Below are 21,054 nucleotides of genomic sequence, written 5' to 3' on the forward strand. Positions count from 1 at the left end.
GCCACCACCACCCGGCTACCTTTTAAATCATCTCATGAAATTCTGAGTTCAGGATTGAGGAAAGTGACATCGGGGGCACTTCTGTTTTGAGTACTAGGTGTCCATCCTTGGTATCCATCTCTGACCATGAGCTATTAGGGGAGTAACTCTCTGTAAACATGTTACATAGAGACTTTTCTCACTGTCTTCTGTCTTCCTTTTCTTCTTTAAAGCTCCCAAAATACTATTTGGCAACATGCAAGGATCTATCTTTCCTACATTCTTATTCATGGATTCTGACATTTACCCGCCCATTGATTTGGCGAGTATTTATAGAACACTTACTTTATGCTAGGGGTGTTTTAGGCAGTAATGATACCGTAGTGAGCAAAATAGTGTCCTGAACTTACAAACAGAGAAAACAAGCTCATATGAAGTATGCCAGAAAGTGGTACATGCTCTGAAGACAGAATAAAGGTGTGCGGTGGAGCCCAAGGAAGAGAAATTATGCTAACAAAAAGATATTTGGCAGAATCCTGCAGGGGAGGTAGCAAACCCTGGGGTTAAACGGCAAGAGAGAGTGCCAGTGAACCTTAGGAAGAATGTCCTGACGTTAGTATGTGCTTGACATCCCCAAGAAACAACACAGACTCCAGCAGTAAATTGGTGTGAAGGAAGAGAAAGAGCCACAGGGTGGTGGCCAGATCTAGTAAGATCACAGAGATTTTATAAAGACTTGAGCTTTTCCTCTGAGAGACATGGAAAGGTCATGAGCAGAACACTGACATGTTCTGACTTGTACATGAAAAGTATTCTTCCAGGAACTTTATGAAAAATAAGCCGAGAAAGGGAAAGTGGGAGAAGCGGACAGACCAGTGAGTGGCAGGTTTTAATAATCCAAGCAAGAGACGGCAGAAGTTCACGAGGTGTGTGGATTATATTTAGGCTTCCTACAATCAAACTAAAATATTACAAATCTTCCAAAATGGTTGGAAATCAGAATGCTGCCAAGATTACTGGGGATAGCAAGACATTGTTGGTGGGAGTAATTAAGAGTAGATACCTCTGTTCAACATCAAGCAGCTCACAACTGCCTGTATTCCAGCTCCAGGGGATCCAAAGCCACCTTCTGTCTTCCATTAGTACCTGCACACACGTGAACATACACAAACAATGAACATATGTACACATATATGAATTTAAAAAATAAATATTTTAAACTATTGTTCATTATATTAGATGCTAAATTTTCTGTTGCATTGGTCTTAGTCCATTCCTGCTGCAACACTAAAATATGTCACACTGAGTAATTTACAAACATCAATGTTTCGTTTGTTATTGTTCTGACAGTTGGGAGCAACGTAAAGCTCCAGCAGAGTCAGTAGCTGGTAACTGCCCATTCCTCATATGGGGTCTTTTCTGTGCATTCTTACATAGTGTGAGGATGCTTGTTAAGATAAAACACCATGACCAGGAGCAACTTGGGAAGAAAAGGATTTAATTCATCTAATTCACCACAGTTCATCACTGAAGGAAGTCAAGGCAGGAACTCAGCACAGGAACCTGGAGGCAGGAACTGACACAGAATCCATGGAGGAACACTGCCTATTGGCTCGTGCTTTGTGTTTTGCTCAGCCTACTCTCTTATATAACCCAGGACTGGCCCCTTCTACATCCATCCCTAATAATAACAATGAAAATGCCCCACAGGCTTTCCTGCAGGCCAGTCTAGTGGAAGTATTTTTCTCAATGGACGTTCTTTGTTCCCAGAAGCCTCTAGCTTGTGTCAAGTAGAAAACAACAAAACCAAAGCCGAAACAACTAACAAGGACGAGGGCAGAGTAGCAGCAGCTTGATTTATATCTCAGTCACCAGGGCCAAATCAGCTCCAGGAATAAGTCAATGAAGAACTCTCCTGAGGAAGAATGAGTGTTGGCATCTGATATGGGAGTTGTGTGCTGTGATTACCATTAATGAATAAAGAAACTGCTTTGGACCTATAGCAAGGCAGAACTTAGGTAGGCAGGGAAAGTGAGGCTGAATGGTGGGAGAAAGGAGGGTGGAGTTAGGGAGAAGCCATGGAGCTGCCACTGGAGACAGCTGCTGGGAACTTTACCTGGTAAGCCACAGCCATGTGCTGATACACAGATTAATAGACAAGGGTTAAATTAAAATGTAAGAGTTAGCCAATAAGAAGCTAGAGCTAATGGGCCAAGCAGTGTTTTAATTAAGAAAGTTTCAGTGTGGTTGTTGGTTCTGGGCAGCCAGGATGAACAAGTGGCCTCTTCCTATAGGCATCCATGCCTGTGCCAAGGCTTGAATCCTTCACAGTGCACAGCTCTGATTGATCAGGCACTTCTAGGCTTGGCTGGATCACTTTGGAGATGTTCTACTTGGAAATACTGTGTGATTGACTTGGGGACCCATGTTCAAAATTCCATAAGCTCCTATACTAGTGCCACCAGATAGGGACTAGGTATTAAAGCGCACAATACTACGGGAAATTTTCATAAGGCAGATAAATTAGGAAAGAGAAAAGATACACACCTGATTTAGACATCATGCACAGGACATATGTGCCAAGGTGGGCTTGAGTAGGGCAAGTAGACTCCCACCTTATACATATGTCATGTTCATATAGTTCAATGTAGAGCTGACTAAATAAGGGCATTTTTCTTCTCTCTTTCCTGATTTCATCTATGGCATCTGACATTTTATATATAAACCAATTTGATTATTATTGTCTTCTCTTCCAACACAACTAGAAAGTGAGCTTTATGAGAAAAAGACTCTTTGTCAATGAATGGATGCTTTAGGGGAAAAAAAATCAGGAGTCTTTCCTTCCTTCCTTCAACTAGCAATGAAATCTCACTGTAGATGATGAAAACCTCCCCATGATGAAAACACAGCAGATAAAATGAACTCCTTAAACGGTCCTATAAATCTACAATATGACATTAAAAACGTTTTGCAGGGCAGATGAGTTGAAAGGTTTCGTCATAGATGCTGACACCAGGTTAGAAGCCTTAAAGATAAGGTCAAGATTCTGAGGGCAGAGCACGCTGCCTCTTGGCTAGTGTTTACTGCAGTAGGGTATGGAGCCGTCTACCTGCACAGCTCATTCTTGGGGATTTGGAGCTGCACTGAAACTAACAGTGGGAGGGGCGAACACTCGTGAACATCAATTTAGCTTTCACGAACCAGTCATTAGTGCCATGACAGCTCAGGACATCTTCCTCCTGTGGGGAGTTAGCCGGGACTGCAGCCCTGAAGAAGTGTATTGCGTTCACAATCTATATTTGACTTGTACTATATTTTCATTGCTGCTGGGGAAAGGTCCAGTGGAAAATGTGTGCTGTTCTAAATATATCCTCTCTATACCTGCTAGATTTAGACTGAAGCCTCAGGGGCGATGCTCAAAAGGTCACCTCCAGTGAAGTGCTTCAGCTGGCTTGTGGATCAGGATAGCCCTACAGCAGAGGAAGACAGGAAGGGCTTGACTAGGGAAGTGCTATTTCCTTCCTTACCCTAGAGCTCTGAGAGTGGCAGGTGTCCCACCTCTCATGATCTCAGCATATTGCTATAAACCCTGGAACAGATCTTCCAGTTCTAGAGTAGTTAAGTCTCAGCCTGCTGGGTTTTTGTTTTTCTTCTTTTCTTTCTTTTCCTTCCTTTCTCCCTTCCTTTTCTTTTTTTAATCTCAGCTTCCTTGTTTGTAAGATTATTTGACTAGCGCCCTACCTTGCTCATTTCCATGCTTAGTTCTTTACTTCTCTTTTTATTGGGTGTATGAGGTAGGGTGGTTGTTATTATAGCTTCTCGGGAAAAAGAGAAGCTTAACTGGAAGTATTTTATTCAGCACACTCAACAGAGTTAAGCGCAGGCGTTCATAAATATTTATGAATGAATGTGTGCAAGGGTGAATGACTGAACGGGTGAATGAATATGATGCTTTCGAGCCAATTGAGGGGAAATGGGCTGTGAGGACCCGCTGAGGGTAATTTACCTCCATAAAGGAATTTATTTCCCTTTCTTCTGAATCTTCTCCTCCGGCTTCCACCACGGCTTGGGAGTAAAAGATGCAGAGCCAGAGCTGACTGGACCCTGGGACTCGCCTACGCTGGGCGGGGACGCGCGTGGGAGGTGGGAAGGGAAAGGGGCGGACCTCCAGGATACCAGGGCGGGGCCACAACCCAGGGGGCGGAGTCAGAGGGGGCCAAAGGTGGAAGGGACTGGGCGGGCTATCAGGGCGTTGGGAAGGGAGGAGCCAGGCGCACGCGGCACAGACGAGCATCAGGAGGCGGGCTCAAAAAGGTCGCCTTGTAGGTGGGGCCCCAAGCCATGAGGGCGTGGCTTCTAGGGCGGCCCAGTGGGTGGGACTGCAAATGCTCTCTGGTTGGGCTCAGGCCTCACGCGGGAGGGTGGAGCTTCACGCGGTGGGGGCGGGGCGCTATCCCCCGGAGGGCGGGGCCTCGGGTGCGCGCGGGCTGGGCGGGCCCGGCGCGGCACCGGGGCACAATGGCCCGAGCGGACGGCTGAGCGCGAGCGCCACCTCGTTCGCCGCCGCGGGCCGCCGGCTCACGGAGCCCTCGCCAGCATAGCGCGCCGGCGTCGGGCCATGTACTCGGGGAACCGCAGCGGCGGCCAGGGATATTGGGAGGACGGGGCGGGCGCCGAGGGCGCAGCGCCTGCGGGCACACGGAGCCCCGCGCCGCTCTTCAGCCCCACGGCGTACGAGCGCCTGGCGCTGCTGCTTGGTGGCCTCGCGCTGCTGGGCGTCGGCGGCAACCTGCTGGTGCTGCTGCTCTACTCCAAGTTTCCGCGGCTGCGCACGCCCACCCACCTCTTCCTGGTCAACCTCAGCCTGGGCGACCTGCTGGTGTCCCTGTTCGGCGTCACCTTCACCTTCGCGTCTTGCCTGCGGAACGGCTGGGTGTGGGACGCTGTGGGCTGCGCGTGGGACGGGTTTAGCGGCAGCCTCTTCGGTGAGTTGCCCGGGATGCGTCCTCCTCGCTTCCCAACTTTCCCTGGGTACAGCAGCTCTGGGCTTTGGTCTTCCCTTGGATCCTCCCTTCTAGCCAGACATCACCCCTAACTCCCGGCCTCTCTCATCCCCCGGGATCTTCCCTTTCAGCCGATCTTCTTCTCCCAACTCCCCGTTTCCCTCCTCCTCTGGGTCCTTCCAGCCAGTCGTTATCCCCAACTCCCAGTGCAGATGCAGCAGTTCTGAAAGTCTCCCTGCCGCTGGCCAGCTTGTATCTTCTCATCTCTATTCTGTTTTTACTGGTCTGCACAAGGGGGGAGAGAAATGAGGGCCTGTAGAGTCAAGAGACACAAGAAAAAAGTCAACCCCTGAAAAGTGGAGAAGGGACAAGGAGAGATTTAATCACGTATTTAGTATTTGTTTCTCAGAGTGACACGTAGAAGCCTAAATAACGGTGTATTTCCCCCACCCTTCCATTTGCTAGCAATTATAAATTGTTTAATGCTTCCTAGGGAGTGAGACTGTATGACATTTTTAGTTGTATTTCCTCTACATAAGTTCTGTCACACCCGAGGTTACAAATGGCTCAGAAGTCCAACTCATTGGTGTGACTAATTAATTATCTGGGCAGCCAGTACGTTTAATTAAAGTAGAACTTGTTGATCTCTTGAAGATTTATATTGAAAATTGACAGGTTGGCGCTTGACTAACTCAGTATTTTAAGCTTGGGAAATACTGGTGTGTGTGTGTGTGTGTGTGTGTGTGTGTGTGTTGTGGGGTGTGTGTATGTGTGTGTTCTAAGAATTTTGTTTGTACAGAGATTTAAAATAGAATTGGGTATTTCTTAAGTCTTAAAGTCCCCCTTTTCAAATCTTAAAACACTGGTAATTTACTACTGTCTTTATCTTGGCAGATCTTAGAGAAAAACATCTATGTAACATCATGGATATTTTTATTTGCCAGCTTATGATGTATGGCAAACATAATCCTAAGTGTTATTGTCATGATTCCTTTTTTTAAAATTTTAAAGCAAAGAAAAATTGGAAGTTACAGTTTTATTTATTTCACCGATTGATAATTCCGATACTTTCTCTAGTCTCTTCCCCTAATAAACATTAATCTAAGGATTTCCATTTTAAAAAATACTAAAACTTGAGGAGGGACCGTGAGAGGACATCAGTGATAATGTAGGTTGACTGTATGGTTATTCTCTGTGGTAACTAAAAACGTTGGTTGGGAGGGTCTTTCAGGTGGATTAGTCGTTAAGAAGGTGACATGTGTCAGTCAGGCCTGGCTCTCAGAGGCCCTGGGATAGGCGACAGGTGTTTATTCACTGACATGACAGTTCTTTCTTCTGTGAAATATGTTTCTGTGCTGTGGTGTCCAGCCAGCAGTGTGAAAACAAGAATGGGTTCAGTTTTTTAGTGTGGTTTTCAGCATCCACCCTGTTCCCCCGCCATGCTCTGCCAACCTCCACTTCCGGTATCCTTCCTTCTCCTTTCTCCCTGCCCCGCCGGGAGCTGTCACCATCAGAAGAAATTTTTTAAGACTTCTAGAAGCATCCACCCTGGTGCTTTACCCAGGGCTCCTTTACCCAGGGCATTTATCAGTGCTTTGAACCATGGCATCTGTTCCCATCCTAAAACCCGAGGTAGATCGTCTAGGGTTAGAGGACTGGAAATCAGTTAACTCCTGGAGAAGAGTGAGGTTACGGCAGAACTCACAATGTTCTTATCAAAGATAGTTTCTTCTCCCGGAGTATGCTTCTTGATGGAGACAGGGAAGATGCTTCCCTTTCTATCCCTAAGCCAGGACTAGTCAATCCTGAGTACTAAAGGAGAGGAAATTTTTCAAGGCTCTAAGTAGCTAGCTGCTTGCTGCAGAGCTTTGGTGAGGCTGCACTGCTGGTCTGTTGGGCCCCTGTGGCTACTTCATCGTCTGTGCTTTCCCAAGTCATTCACTCTCCCAGACTGCCAGTTTCCCCATCCTTGTGATCCATATTGAGCTGACTGTGGTTTAAGGTCATCTGTCCTATTTACTTTGTATTTTTGAAGACCCCTTTGACATCTTACTTAGTGCCTAGCTTATAACCCACTTCACCCCACCCCCGCCAGCCTCAGCTTTGTTCCTTTCTATGCCTAGAGGAAGTAAATGCTTATACTTTGGATGTCCTCATAGGTTCTGTCTCCCTCTTTATACCCTACCAGAAGAAGGGAGAGTAATTCACATGTTCTTACATATATGCACAAGTAGACCAGGCAGTAGCTTTATCATGAGCTCTGGTACTGGCTTCTCAAAGAAGGCTAAAAATAAGTAGAATTCCTGATAATCTTGGTCAGAGGTTACTACCAGCTGGGCTTGTTGGGATCGCTGTATCAGTTAAACTGACGTGTCAGACCAGCAACCTTGTAAAGTTCATGTCAATTCCAGTAGAGCGGCTTGTTTTATGAATATCAGAATTACTAGTCTCTTCCGTGTACCTGCATCTAGATGCCAGCAGATGTAACAGTAGTGAAAAGTAGAGAGGCCCAGGAACACTTACTGCTACTGTGCATGATGAGCCAGGAAAAGGCTAGCAATGAGGTATGAAAGTGTGTTAGCCTGCAGACGTCCAGGTGAGTATATCCAAGGGACAGCCTCCAGCACACCCAGAACCACACGGATATAACCAGCATGTGATGGAAGGGTCCAGGGGAGTCCTTTTACATTGCTTCTTTAGAAACAAGAACCTGTTTAGAAAGAGATTCATGGTTGCAGAGACAGACTGGCAAAATGTAAATGTTTCCTTATTTAGATGTTATAAATAGGTATTATTTATGTTAAAATGTTTTAATATAGGAAACTTTTTAACTTATGCATGGACTTTAGTATAGAAAATGTTACAAGGCTATTTCCTCTCATTCTGTTCTTTCATGTACTTGCATATATTAAATGTCAGTTATTGAATTAATTCTCTTGTAATATCTAGATGTCTCATGTATCTGCTGCAAGATCCTTAGGGTGGTTAAGGTTGTAAAATCTTCTATTCAGCTGACTGGGATTACCTACAGACTTTCCTGACACTGGCAATATTCCCCATTATTTTGACATTATCACTCAGCCTAGTATGTTTCCATAAACACTGTAAAGCCACATATTTTTTTAGTCTAAGCTTTCAATGTTGTCCAAATATTTTATTAACCATAAAGTAATTTATAATATTATTAATTTTTTATTTTTTTGTGGGCTATTGTGTCTGTTTCACTACTTTGGGGGAAGATGTACAAATTATCTTCTGTTCATTTTCAAGAGCTTAGGAGACCTGTGGGAAGGCATTTAATGACTTCTTTGGGTAGAGGTTTGTATCCACGTTAGCTCCAGTGGATTGAAATTGCTGTTGCATGAAATTGCTTTTCTATTATTTACAATTGTGTTCTTTTCTTGAATTTTCTTCTTTCAGAGAAGAGTTCCAGCCACAAATGCATATGTGATGCATGGTAACCTTTACCGCTAAGGGGAAGTACAGACATGAAAAGGATACATCCATTTGAGTGTTCTCAGATAGGATTTCATGCCTTTCTCGTGTTTTCCATGCTCCCGACTTTCTTTTCTTAAATGTTTAAATTGTAACTGTTAAACAGCTTAGGACTTGCAAGTTCAGTGTTTCTGAATGAAGATCACAAGTAGAGATTTTATTACAGAATAAATACCTCAGAGGAGTCCTCGGCCTAGGTCCGTACTGAGTTCCTTCATCAGCTGTGACCTGAAGCTTCAGCTCCTAAGATGGCAGACAAGCTTCCCACAGAGTTTGATGTGATTATAGTAGGGACAGGTTTGCCCGAGTCCATCCTGGCAGCTGCATGTTCGAGAAGCGGACAGAGAGTTCTGCATGTTGACTCAAGAAGTTACTACGGAGGGAACTGGGCAAGTTTCAGCTTTACAGGTTTGCTGTCCTGGCTGAAGGACTGTCAACAGAGCCATGACAGCGAGGAAGACATGACCGCCTCGTGGCAAGACCTGATCCATGACACCGAAGAAGCCGTAGCCCTTGGCAGGAAGGATGGAACCATTCAGCACACAGAAGTCTTCTGTTATGTCAGCCAGGATGTTGGGGACAGCACTCAAAAGACCGATGCTCTGCAGAGAAGTCCTTTCTCAGAGGCATCTGCTACCCTGGCTGATTCTCTGGATTCTGCAGGCTTGCCCAAAGAAAGGCACTCGGCGTACTTTTCAAGCCACGAAGCGCCTTCTGAACACCCAGAGAGAAGTGATAGAGAGCCTTCATCATCCCCAACTGCTGCAGAGAACTCACTGGAGAAAGAAAAGGACCGTGAAGACGAAACTGACACCCAGGCAGTTTCAGATGGAGATAAAGATGAAGACACACTTCATGTAGAAGACAACACTGAGCAACCAAAGAGAAGCAGGATTACATACCCTCAAATGATTAAGGAGAGCCGGAGATTTAATATTGACTTGGTATCAAAGCTGCTGTATTCTCAAGGATCATTGATTGATCTTCTAATCAAATCAAATGTTAGTCGTTATGCAGAATTTAAGAACGTCACTAGAATCCTTGCATTTCGGGAAGGGAAAGTGGAACAGGTGCCTTGCTCCAGAGCAGATGTCTTCAATAGTAAAGGGCTCACTATGGTTGAAAAGAGGATGCTAATGAAATTCCTCACATTCTGTCTAGACTATGAACAACGTTCTGACGAATACCAAGATTTCAAAGAATGTTCATTTTCTGAGTACCTAAAAACTAAACAGTTAACGCCCAGCCTCCAGCATTTCATACTGCACTCAATTGCAATGACATCAGAGTCTTCCTGCACTACATTAGATGGCCTTAAAGCAACCAAAACCTTCCTTCAGTGTCTTGGACGGTTTGGCAACACTCCCTTTATATTCCCTTTATATGGCCAAGGAGAAATTCCCCAGTGTTTCTGCAGGATGTGTGCTGTGTTTGGTGGAATCTATTGTCTTCGCCATAAAGTCCAATGCCTTGTAGTTGATAAAGACTCCGGAAGATGTAAAGGAATCATAGACCACTTTGGTCAGAGAATAAGTGCCAGCTATTTCATTGTGGAAGACAGTTACCTTTCTAAGGAAGCATGTTCAAATGTGCAGTATCAGCAGATCTCGAGGGCCGTGCTCATCACAGACCGGTCCATCCTGGAGACAGATTCAGACCAGCAGGTTTCCATTCTGACAGTGCCTCCGCTGGAGCCAGGAACCGTTTCCGTTCGGGTCATGGAGTTATGCCCGTCAACCATGACGTGCATGAAGGACAGCTATCTGGTCCACCTGACTTGTGTCTCTTCAAAAACAGCCAGGGAAGACTTGGAACCCGTGGTGAAGCAGTTATTCATCCCTTTTACAGAAGCAGAAGACCAGGAAGAACTCAGAAAACCGAGACTCTTGTGGGCTCTTTATTTTAACATGAGAGATTCCTCAGGGGTGAGCCGAAGCTCGTACCGTGGCTTGCCTCCCAACGTGTACATCTGCTCTGGGCCTGACTGTGGACTGGGGAATGAGCATGCCGTCAAGCAGGCGGAAGCACTGTTCCAGGAGATCTTTCCCAGTGAAGAGTTCTGCCCCCCTCCACCAAATCCAGAAGACATTATCTTTGAGGGTGAGAGTTAGCAACCAGACAATCCTGGAGTCAGTATTACACTTACTGCCAAGCTCGATACCCCAGAGACAACAAGAACTTGCAAAGCCCATGCCACCTTCGAAATCAAAGCAGACTGGAAATATTTTCATCCTGACCTCAAAATAGCATCATTTGAAAAACAGCTGCCATTTGTGATAAGTGCTGTTGACATGTCTTCAATACTAAGACACCGGGCACCTAATAGCTCTGCTAATCTGTCAGCCACTAACTGATTTGTGGTGACTCTGCCTTTTTGGTTCTGAACTGGCTCCAGGAATCCAGAATCTTTGAGTGTGGTTAGCTTTCTTTTACTTTTGGGTCCCCAAGTGGCAACTTTGTTTATCTTACTAGGTAATATCGCGCTTGCTACTGTGTTCAGGTTTTATCATTGTCTACACAAAACTAATGTCCAAGGACTATTGTAGTTACTGCTGCAGCTACTACTGTTGCTACCACCTCAGATGCATAGAGGAGCACATAAGTCCTAACCATGCGAGCTCTTTGTATATCCTGTAAACACATGGAGCTGGTAGAAGTGCTCATTTGATAAAACACAACTGTCTGTTAGAAGCATGGCCATGGTCCTGTGTCTTGGGATTGATATTTACATGTGATTTTACCTTCTTGACCTTTGTGACTAAGGAGGCAGTGAGCCTGCCGTGCCCTGCTACTTTGCAGAAAGAGTGCCTCTTAGGAGTCAAAGAAGCTCATATATAAGAGATAGACTGCAATCAGGGCTTGGTGGCTTATTCATGCAATGCTGTCATGTAGGAAGTTGAGGCAGGAGGACTCCTGTAAAGTCCAGTCCAGTCTGGGCTATGGTGTTGAGTCTCATTTCAAAACAAAACCAAACCCCCTACCTATCCCAAAAAGGAAGTATATTACAGAAAAATTAAAGGGACCGGATTTATTCAGAAAATTTCTACAGCGCTGACACTAACACTTAAGAGAACGTCTAACAGTTAACTGAGGCTAGCATCAATTAATAAGTTACCCTAGGAAAAGGTTCTTCAGGATAGGTGTTGAGACTATTCCAGAAAGGATTTCCCAAGAAGGAATAGTGGTGCATCTTAACGTGGGGTTATAGATGCCTATAAAGTTAGAGGTTTCCCCATCCAGGCTTCTCAGGGTGAAGCATGACTCCTGGTTGGCTGTACTGCTTTATAAACTTGGTAACTGACACAATGTCTCTTTTAGTACAGTCTGTTACCCGGAGAATGGGAGGGATGCTTTCCCTCCAGAACCAGCTGCTGCACCCCAGCAGGGAAAGCCCTCTGCTGTGAGAAGAGCCACTACTAGTGAGTAGATGTGTGGTCTGAGAATACTCTTGCTGCCCGTTAGTGAGGAAAGCGAGCCAAGACGTTCAAGTGAATGGCAGGGCACTGAGAGGAGGAAGCCATCCGTTGGTCTTGGTGTTGGTTTTTTAATATAATAAGTCCATAATATGGTGTAGATCTTAAGGATTAAATCCAGCAGAACAAATGAAATACCTGAACTATCCTAAAAGTAGCAATTAAGAGAAAAACAAGTCTAAGATAGATAAAATGGAGGTAAGAGTAATTCAAACCCACTTCATAAGGTTTGTCAGCACCACAGTCTGTTCAGAAGACATTAAAAGAAGGGGGCAGAGTTGTAAAAGATAAACAGACACTAGAAAAGACAGAGCCGAATGTAATAGAAGTTAGGATTAGAATAGGCCAAAGCGGGGGGGGGGGGGGGGGCATACGGTTGTTTTTGTTTTTTGTTTCCTAAACTAAGAAAGTGAATGTATTACTTTAAATGAGCACAGAGCAATAAGTGGAAGTGAGGCAAATGAGCAAAAGGCATTTAAGAAATATAAGGGATATTACTTAACTTTCTAACGAGTTAGAACGGGCTTATTGGAAGTTTTCAGGTGTTTAGGAATCATGAATGCTGCCTTTCATCAGTTACATTTTGACTCAATTAGGGCTCCATACTAAAAGTCAGACAAAATCTCCCATTCTAGCTAGGAAAAAGCTGTAGAGTAAAATGTTGCCCGAAGAGGTAACAACCAACAGAAACAATTACTTCCAGTGACTGAGAATGAGACAGCTGTGTCCAGTATAGTAGCTGTGCATCAGCATGAACAGAGCCCATGATGCTACCTGCACTAACTAGACAATTTCATTTGCTTTAACTATGTTTGCTAATGATTTTGTGGGCATTTCATAGCATGATAAGCAACTACTTAAAACTTAACTTGAATTTCTATTGGGAAAACATGTGTGAACCATTTCTTAAGCAGAAATGGACAGCCTTGGTACTGCTTTTTTATCTGTATGTGGCTGAAAAAAAAATGTCAGTGGGATAAAAATACAAAGTAAAGTTATAGAAAGAAACTAGAGCAAGCATACTCTTTTTCCATGGCTTTATAATTCTCTAAACCTATGTGACCATATAAATATCTATGAACAGAAGAGAAGTTCACAAGTTGCAGGGTACATAGTTTTTTGAAATCTCATATATAGATTCCAACAGTGATGGGATTTTAAAATGTATTGATACTGGTATATACGAGTGTCTTTAAAAAGTTTGTAGCTATATTAGAGTAATTTAAGAAAGATAAATAAAAGCTTTAATGAAGGAGCTAAATTTAATATATGAGTGTGCTTCTATGAGAGATGTCTTGGCTTGAAGGAAATGCTATAAACACAGGGAGACCACAGGTTATTTATTACTCATTTGATCTCAAAACAATCACTTTTGGCTTTCATTTACCATCTATGGAATAGAAATAATATTTAACAAAATTACTGTGAATATTAAGTTGGATAATGCATAAGAACCCTTATCCAAAATAATTCCAGCATGTGGCATTTGTATGTAACTGATAGTTATTACAGTATCATTGGTGATGTCAACCTTATGCTTCATGTAATTTGAGAGAACTATGATAAATTATGCAAGAAAGTAAGCGAGGAAACACAGCTTCAATTTTAGAGGGGAAAAATACAGGGCTTTGCCCTCTAAGTCCTTAAGGCATGATATACCTACCACCCATCTAAATGTTCTGTGGTGCTGAGTTCAAGGAAGTTAAGACTGATCAGCTACCAGGAAAGAAGTATTTACAAGCTGCTCACAGGAAGACTGACTGGGTCAGTATGGAGATAGGTTTCAGGGCCTCTTTTCATCCCACACTGCCATTTATTTGTTAATCATATGTTGACCATAAAAGTAATAAGAATACAATTTTTACCCCAGTAATAATGCCAAGGAATGTTCTGGCAAGTGAACATTGACAAAGTAGATCAACTAAAATTAAAATGAAAAGCTAGATACAAAATAAGGAGAGAAGGTGGAATTAAAAAGCTGTTTCTATTGCATGGGTGTTTTATTTATTTGTTATTTATCTTATTTTTTGAGACATGGTTCTCTTTGTAGCCCTGGCTGTCCTGGAACTTGCCCTGTAGACCAGTCTAGCCTCGAATTCCCAAGTGCTGGGATTAAAGGCATGTACCACCACTGTCCAACTTGTTTTTTATTTTATTTTAAGTGGGTGCAAATTCTTTAGGCTTTCTGCTCTTCCTGTGTACTCACTTTATACTCTAAAGTGATAGGTTGCAAAGAGGAATAAGAAAGTAAAAATAAATTCTTTGATCCTCAAATTAATGTGCATTAAAATAGATATTAAAGCAACTTTGCCTGCGTCCCTACTAGTAAGTGGATTTTTCATTCTGCATGAGTCTTCATGCAGTAGTCATGTGGTCATTCTGAAGAACTATTTAAGAGGTTAACCAGTCTTCCATAACTGATTTTTGACATCACTTTGATTAGCACATGCCCAGGAAAGTACTCTCAGAATGAACAAATTAATAAATAAAGCTACCTCTAAAAATATGTTTTAGAAATTCCATTTATACTTTTTAAAAAACTGCTAAGAAATGGATAAATTTTGGTGTGTTGTTGATGCCATAGTGACCTTACAGAAAGTTAAATGGTACATGTAAGACTGTATGAAAAGAGTTTGGGAATCAAAAAGATGTTAGTTTGCAACAGAAATTATTGCGTGCTGATTGCATTTGTATAAAAATTTGGATCTCTGTACTGGAAGAAATGAGAAGGCATGTAATTGCTGGTTAATACTTAATCTCCTTACAATATTTCTGTAAAATATTGATGTGTACAATAACAATAAAAGATTAATTGGTGAAATGGCTTGCTTGATTGATGAAATGATACTGTTTCTTTAAAACATATAAATTCTCCTTTAAGCTAAATACATTTCTAACTGTTAAAGTAAAAGGTAATCTCCAAAAATGTGTGGCTGAAAGTTTTTGCAATATTTCTTAAGAAGAAACTCTTGATGAAGATGGACTTTAATCTTTCGTGTCTTTTCTCAGTTGTCTGACATTTAAAACTAAGTAGAGAAATAGTAGGTGCATTCCAGTTCGTCAGTGTGAAGATCTTTCATGGCCAAGCATGATGGTGCATGCCTGTAATCCCAAAACTTGGGAGACTGAGGTAGGAGAATTGCTGTAAGTTTGAGTACAACCTGGACTATATAACAAACCATCGTGGGCTATGTAGATATCCTGTCTCAAGAGATAGAGAGAATGAGAATTACTAATCCAAACCTAAAGTCATCCATTACTGTGGAGATTAAGTCTGAGGGCCACAGTGACGAGGTCAGTTCACAGGTGTCCACTGAACAGTTGCTGGGTGCCCTTAGCCGAGGACACACTTAGGGACTATGGACTCAGGCCAATACTTTCTTCAGTCAGCTTGAGGGATCCAAAGTGATATAACTGGCAAGCATCAGCCAAATACCTAATATGATTATGAGTTGGCATCAGTCAATTTAGGGGATAAAAATATGTCTACCCAAGAAGCCTGCTGGAATGCTTGCCCTAAGGTAAGGTGTTCTTCCTTCTAACAAGCATTTATGACATTTTCTACTCACCACCCTTACCTCAGTCTTAAAACTAAAACAACCCTCTGACTTGTGATACACGGCATTTTTTTCCAATTTTATTTTGTAAACTTTTTAGAGCAACAGTTTGTAAAAACTGGGTCAGTCAACAGTTGCAGGAATTCATTCTATCTAACACTCTCAGCGTTGTGTCTTGCCTGGGGAAGAGGAAGTACAAGAAACAGAACCCAAAGCACAAGGCCCTGAGTGTCGAGGGACCAAAGGACAGAAGTGGAGTGTGAAGCATTCTGGGTACCAAAAATAGTGCCCTGTTGAGGCTCAGACCTAGTTGCCTTGGTGGCGGATCTGGTTGAAGTCCTGTTCCATTGGCTTTGTCTTAATTTGCACTTATGTATTTATTTGGGATGGGGGCTGCTGCAGTACACTTGTGGAGGTCAGAGGGCAGCTTGTCTGCCCCTCCTTCCAGTACCAAGTTTCCAGAAATTGAAATGAGGTCACTGGGCTTGTGAAAGGCAGGCCCCTTATCCACGGAACCATCTCAGCAGTCTTTCTTTTAACCTTTATTATTATTACTGTTTTTGTTTTTGAGACAAGATTTCATAGAACCAGGCTGTCTTTGAACTTGCTGAGTGTGATCTTGGATTTCAAATGACGAACTCTGATCCTCCTGTCTCAGTTGTGATTGCAGGTGTGTGGTGGCACATGCCTGATTTGTGGGTGCTGGAAACTAAACCCAGGGTGTCTTGCATGCCAGGCAAGCTATCAAGGTCTTTACATATATTGCTCTTACTGTTGTCCTGCGATTTTAGCTTTTGCTGTTGCTGAACATATATTTAATCCTTTTTACACTCCTTATAACTACTTCAGAGGCATACCCACAAGAGGAAGAACGGTGGAGAGTATGATTGACGAGGTGTCAAGAATGTAGGCACTCATAGTTCAGTCAGAAGGACATGGCAGCCGGGCGGTGGTGGCTCATGCCTTTAATCCCAGCACTCGGGAGGCAGAGACAGGCGGATCTCTGTGAGTTCGAGACCAGCCTGGTCTACAAGAGCTAGTTCCAGGACAGGCTCCAAAACCACAGAGAAACCCTGTCTCAAAAAAAACAAAAACAAAAAAAGAAGGACATGGCATCTTCATACTTGGTTTTGGCTTTTCGAGGCAGGGTCTTCTAGCCTAAGCTGACCTTGAACTTACTGTGTAACTAAATGATCCTGAACTTGTGACCCTCCACCTTCCAAGTTCTGAGATTATAGGTGTGCACCACCATGTCCCACGTCACTGAATGCCATATAGCTAAAGTTTTGAAACTTACTGGTTCTTTTATTCATCTCAAATATACTAATATGCTAACATAGTTAAAGTGTTCTTTGTAAGTTAGCATTTTTGTTTGTAAGCTCATAGTTAAACCTTTTGAATAACTCTCAGACCTTATACATCATAAAGAAAAAGTATCCCAGAATGTCTTGCTGAAGATCCGGGAGGTAACCAGTAATTATGAATTTTCCGATTTTAGGGTTAGCCTAGAGTGAACCAATAAGACCATTTTTAAGACAGTACAAATTTTAATTTTAAGATGTTCCATTAATACTTTTATTAATTTCCTACCATTAGGGCAGTGATTCTCAAACCAAGACATCCACCCTGCAGGAGGCAATGGGGGATGTCGGGAGTCTTTGATGTCAAAATGGGAAAGGGGAAGCTTCCAGCATGTAGTGTGTAGTGAGGCCGAGGTAGGGGTACTATCCTCATACAGTGGCAAGGTGGCCCCCTCACAGGTGGTTTGCCCAGCACAAACATCACTGCTGCCAAGACCGAGGAGCCCAGAACAGATGAATATCTGAAGGGTTCTCATTTGTCTGTGTCCCAACATCTGCCTGTTGTCCTCAGGATTTCTAACTAGGTCACTTGTCCTCTGTACCATGTCATTATCAGCAGGAATCCTAGTACTTTTTACTGGACTGCTTCATATATATCCCCTGTACCCACCCATCTCCCTTACATTATGAACCAACAGTGACTTCCTTCTGGAGATTTCGGATCATGCAAAAACTTCAGAGAATCAGTTAATCTTCCGCACCCACCTCTAATCTTCTGATATGAATTTAGAAGTTCCATAGATTTAAAAAAAATATTTCCAAGAAATAGAATAGTTACAAGACAATTAGAAATAAGGATTTTTTCATATGCTTCAGAAAAATAAGTGCCCCCAGACTAATATAAAATAGCATATTTTCAATTGCTCTTGAAAGGGTGTTGTGTGAAAGTTCTTATTACATGCATCTGACAGGATCCTGTGAATTTTAGAGGAGCCATCAGTAAATTAAATACATTGCCCACAATGGGGCTGCAGTTGCTTTGACAGTGGTTACCAGGTTTTGAGACAGTGCTGCAGATTGGCAGTTAATAGAAGGAGTTAACTGCAGGAGACATCTAATTGTGATGGAGTGTGTATTCTTAACACAGAGAAAACCCTTGAGACTGTACCACAGCTGAATGCAGAGGTTCCAAGACAACCAACATGCACTGACTGGTTATCCTGGGTTAAATTTTAAGAGTATGGATGACAACAAACACTGTATCCCAGGTACTCCTGTAAGTTCTTCTTATCTTTTGTTTAAACGTCATTAACATCCCAGGGTAGGTGCTTCGATTGGCCTCCTTTTGCAGAGGAAGACAGACACTTTGAAGGCAGGGAATTTGAGGAACATCACACAGCTGGTAAGTGGTAGGGGGCAGGAGTGTGCTCCAAACTCTGGCCATCTGATACTGTAACTCACGTGCTATGGCTGCGAGATGCTCTACCTCCAGAGAGGGGTCAGATCCAGTTCAGGGACACCAGGAACTGCATACCTTCCAGGAACTGTTCTCATCTCCTCCCCATATTAATTATTTTTTTTAAGAAGCCCTGTGACGGTAAGCACTGATGTTTCCACGTGGTGATAAGACAGACTTAACTCCCAGCATCATGGAAAGGTAAGCAGTGCAGTTCTCGGTCTATTGGGGCTGACACAGTCACACAGCTAGCCACTATATTATATAAGGCTGTAACGACAACTGGAAAAATAGGCATAGGTCAATGAATGCACCGGGAAGTGACTTGTAGGGAGATCTGGGAAGGTCTCACAAACGAGAAGGCATTTGGTCTGGACCTGAAGTATGAAAAGGATTTCCATGGAACAATACAAGGGAAAGCATTTGCTGCCAGAAGCAAGGTAGAAATGAAGTCCTTGTTTGACTTGACAGGAGCTCCTACCCTCCCATTAGTTCTGAGCTGTTAAGATTCCTAAGTAGATTTTTCCCTCCATAGGCTTGTTGAAAGCTCAAGGATTGGCAAGGATGGCAAGTACCTTTATAACTGTCCCAGAGTAGGTTCTTACTGAACGCAGCCTGCGATAGGAAAGGAGACGCACTGTCCTGATGGGACAATTTCAGAGCCAGGGTACAGGGTTCATATTCATTTTCTGTTGGGCACTTACGCCTGGAGACTGCATCACTCTGGACTTCCAGTTATGTATCTCAATCCACTTACTTTTTCCTGATCAGAGGAAGAAACGTGGCACACAAATAGTGCAGGAGAGAACTATAGAAGCCAAGGGAAATTTCTGTCAGAGCCTGGTCCAGTGTGGCCACTGCAGAGGTTCAGTAAACAAATGCTTCAGTGTTGGATATGTCTGTTCACAAGACTACACTGATAGACCCAGCCTGAAAGGTAGGTGTGAAACTGACAGGAAGATCTTTAGAAATCACCAGGCACCTCTCTGGCATCGAGAACCAGTAGGCATCCAGAGATCATTGAGTGGATAGAGGCAGGTTGTGTACTGTGCCATATAAAGAAGGAATAACATGAATATCTGATATGTTGCCAGGGATTTTTATTTCTGGTGGCTGTTTTGGTAAAGTGTATTGAAACTTTCACATACTGTACAGTTGCTCCTGTAACATTACTAGCAGTTTATCTTAAAGCATTGTTGATATATGTAAAACATATGGCTAGATGGATTGTAACATCCCTCCCCAACATATTAGTCTTATATACTATTGGTCAGGTGGTATTATAAGTGCTTTGTGAGTACTAATGAATTCAATTTTCAATCCAGTTCTATGGGATTTCTAGATAGCATTATTTCCTCTGTTTTATTAATAGTTAATAAAATAAAAGTTCCAGACAGCTAACCCATTCAAGATCACACAGAATGTAGAGGATGCAGAACTCAATCAGTGTTAAATTGTCTGTCTGTCCCTGCTCCACTGTCAGGTGAGGGAGAAACTGCAGGAGATCCAACGGTCCACAACATGAACTCAAAGAGAAAACAATTAGAAACACACCACTGACAAACCACTCAGGATCCACACCCGGCAAACCCTCCGTTCCAGAAGCGCATCTCACCTTAGCTTACCTCTGCCAAAGTTGCCGCAAGAAGGGTGGATAGTCCCCACAGCTCACTTCTTTATGGGCTTTGTATTTCCAGATCTTGTCCAATACTGACCTCCTCCTCACTGTGCCCTCTGCAGCCTCCCCTCATAGACAGTATCCAACACCTTTGGGCCTTGCCAACCCCTACCACGCTTTAACCGATGCTTCCCAAGGACCCTGACTCCTGCCTCCCTCCACTGTTTTTTTCCAAAGACTGAGTGCTAGAGGCCATGACACTGAGCATCAGTGCTGCTTTCCAAGACATTGCTCGTGCTAGAACTCTGTTACACTCCCCGCTGTGAGGCTACAAAACTGAACCCACTACCACACAGATGCCCAAGAAGCACAGAGCATGACTGTGTCCCTCATTCATAGACGTTTGCTTTCTTTCTGGATCGTTCCCGGCAACTGGCAATCACCATCCTCAACTGTCTTTTAAATTATACCCACTTGAGCCCATCTTCCAGATAGATGGGCAGGCAGATAAATGATAGGTGTGTGTGTGTGTGTGTGTGTGTGTGTGTTCTCTCTACTGAAAATACACTTAAGATTTTCAAGGTTCAGAATAATTCTTAGGATGAAAAACCTCCCCAACACCATCAAAATCTGGAGGCAACCAAAATAATATGACTCAGTGAGAAAAGAAAACGGCTGATGACCTGCCATGCTTGTGAAAGCCCCTTGCACAGTCATCCCATAGAAGGCTGAACTCCTAAGATATGTCTCCAGCGAGGGTGCTGCTCAGGCAGGAGGACGGAGTAGTACCATTGACCTGCCACAGCAGGTGAGAACCGTGATGGAAACAGTTGAGTGTGGAGATGGTTGGGGACAGATGGCACAGTCAAAGGTGGTCTGCAGTTGTGACACAGGGTGATACAGAAAGACTGTATCGTTGTCTGTCTGCCTAATGAGTGGGCCTGTGGTAGAACTCCCATGAGATCACACGAAGGGAGATTAGAAATTTATCCAAACCAACCTGCATCCTTTGGTCTGAGAGTCAGAATGAGGAACCTTTTAGACTAAATTCGTGTTTTCATGGGCTGAGTGTTGGAGTCAGCATTTGAGACCGCCTCCTGGGAGACACACACTAGCTCCGCCTCCTGGGAGACACACACTAGCTCCGCCTCCTGGGAGACACACACTAGCTC

General features: G+C 43.4%; 2 protein-coding genes across 2 annotated transcripts in view; both read left to right on the plus strand.

Annotated features, from left to right (window-relative positions):
* Nucleotides 1-4,488: 4,488 nt before the first annotated feature.
* Opn3 (opsin 3) overlaps nucleotides 4,489-21,054 on the plus strand; it is a 30,164-nt gene continuing 13,598 nt past the window's right edge. Inside the window, exon 1 of the mRNA XM_005368525.3 lies at nucleotides 4,489-4,964. Within this exon, the coding sequence (XP_005368582.1) occupies nucleotides 4,598-4,964 (367 nt within the window). The 5' untranslated portion in view covers nucleotides 4,489-4,597. The remainder of the gene's footprint in view (nucleotides 4,965-21,054) is intronic.
* On the plus strand, nucleotides 4,888-12,308 carry Chml (CHM like, Rab escort protein 2). The gene is made up of 2 exons (XM_005372520.3): nucleotides 4,888-4,964; nucleotides 8,403-12,308. Exon 2 carries the CDS (start codon nucleotides 8,726-8,728, stop codon nucleotides 10,586-10,588), a length of 1,863 nt encoding a protein of 620 aa, XP_005372577.2. The 5' UTR covers nucleotides 4,888-4,964; nucleotides 8,403-8,725; the 3' UTR covers nucleotides 10,589-12,308.

This window comes from Microtus ochrogaster, unplaced genomic scaffold (genome assembly GCF_000317375.1).
Source record: "Microtus ochrogaster isolate Prairie Vole_2 unplaced genomic scaffold, MicOch1.0 UNK35, whole genome shotgun sequence".
In the NCBI taxonomy this organism is placed as follows: domain Eukaryota; kingdom Metazoa; phylum Chordata; class Mammalia; order Rodentia; family Cricetidae; genus Microtus; species Microtus ochrogaster.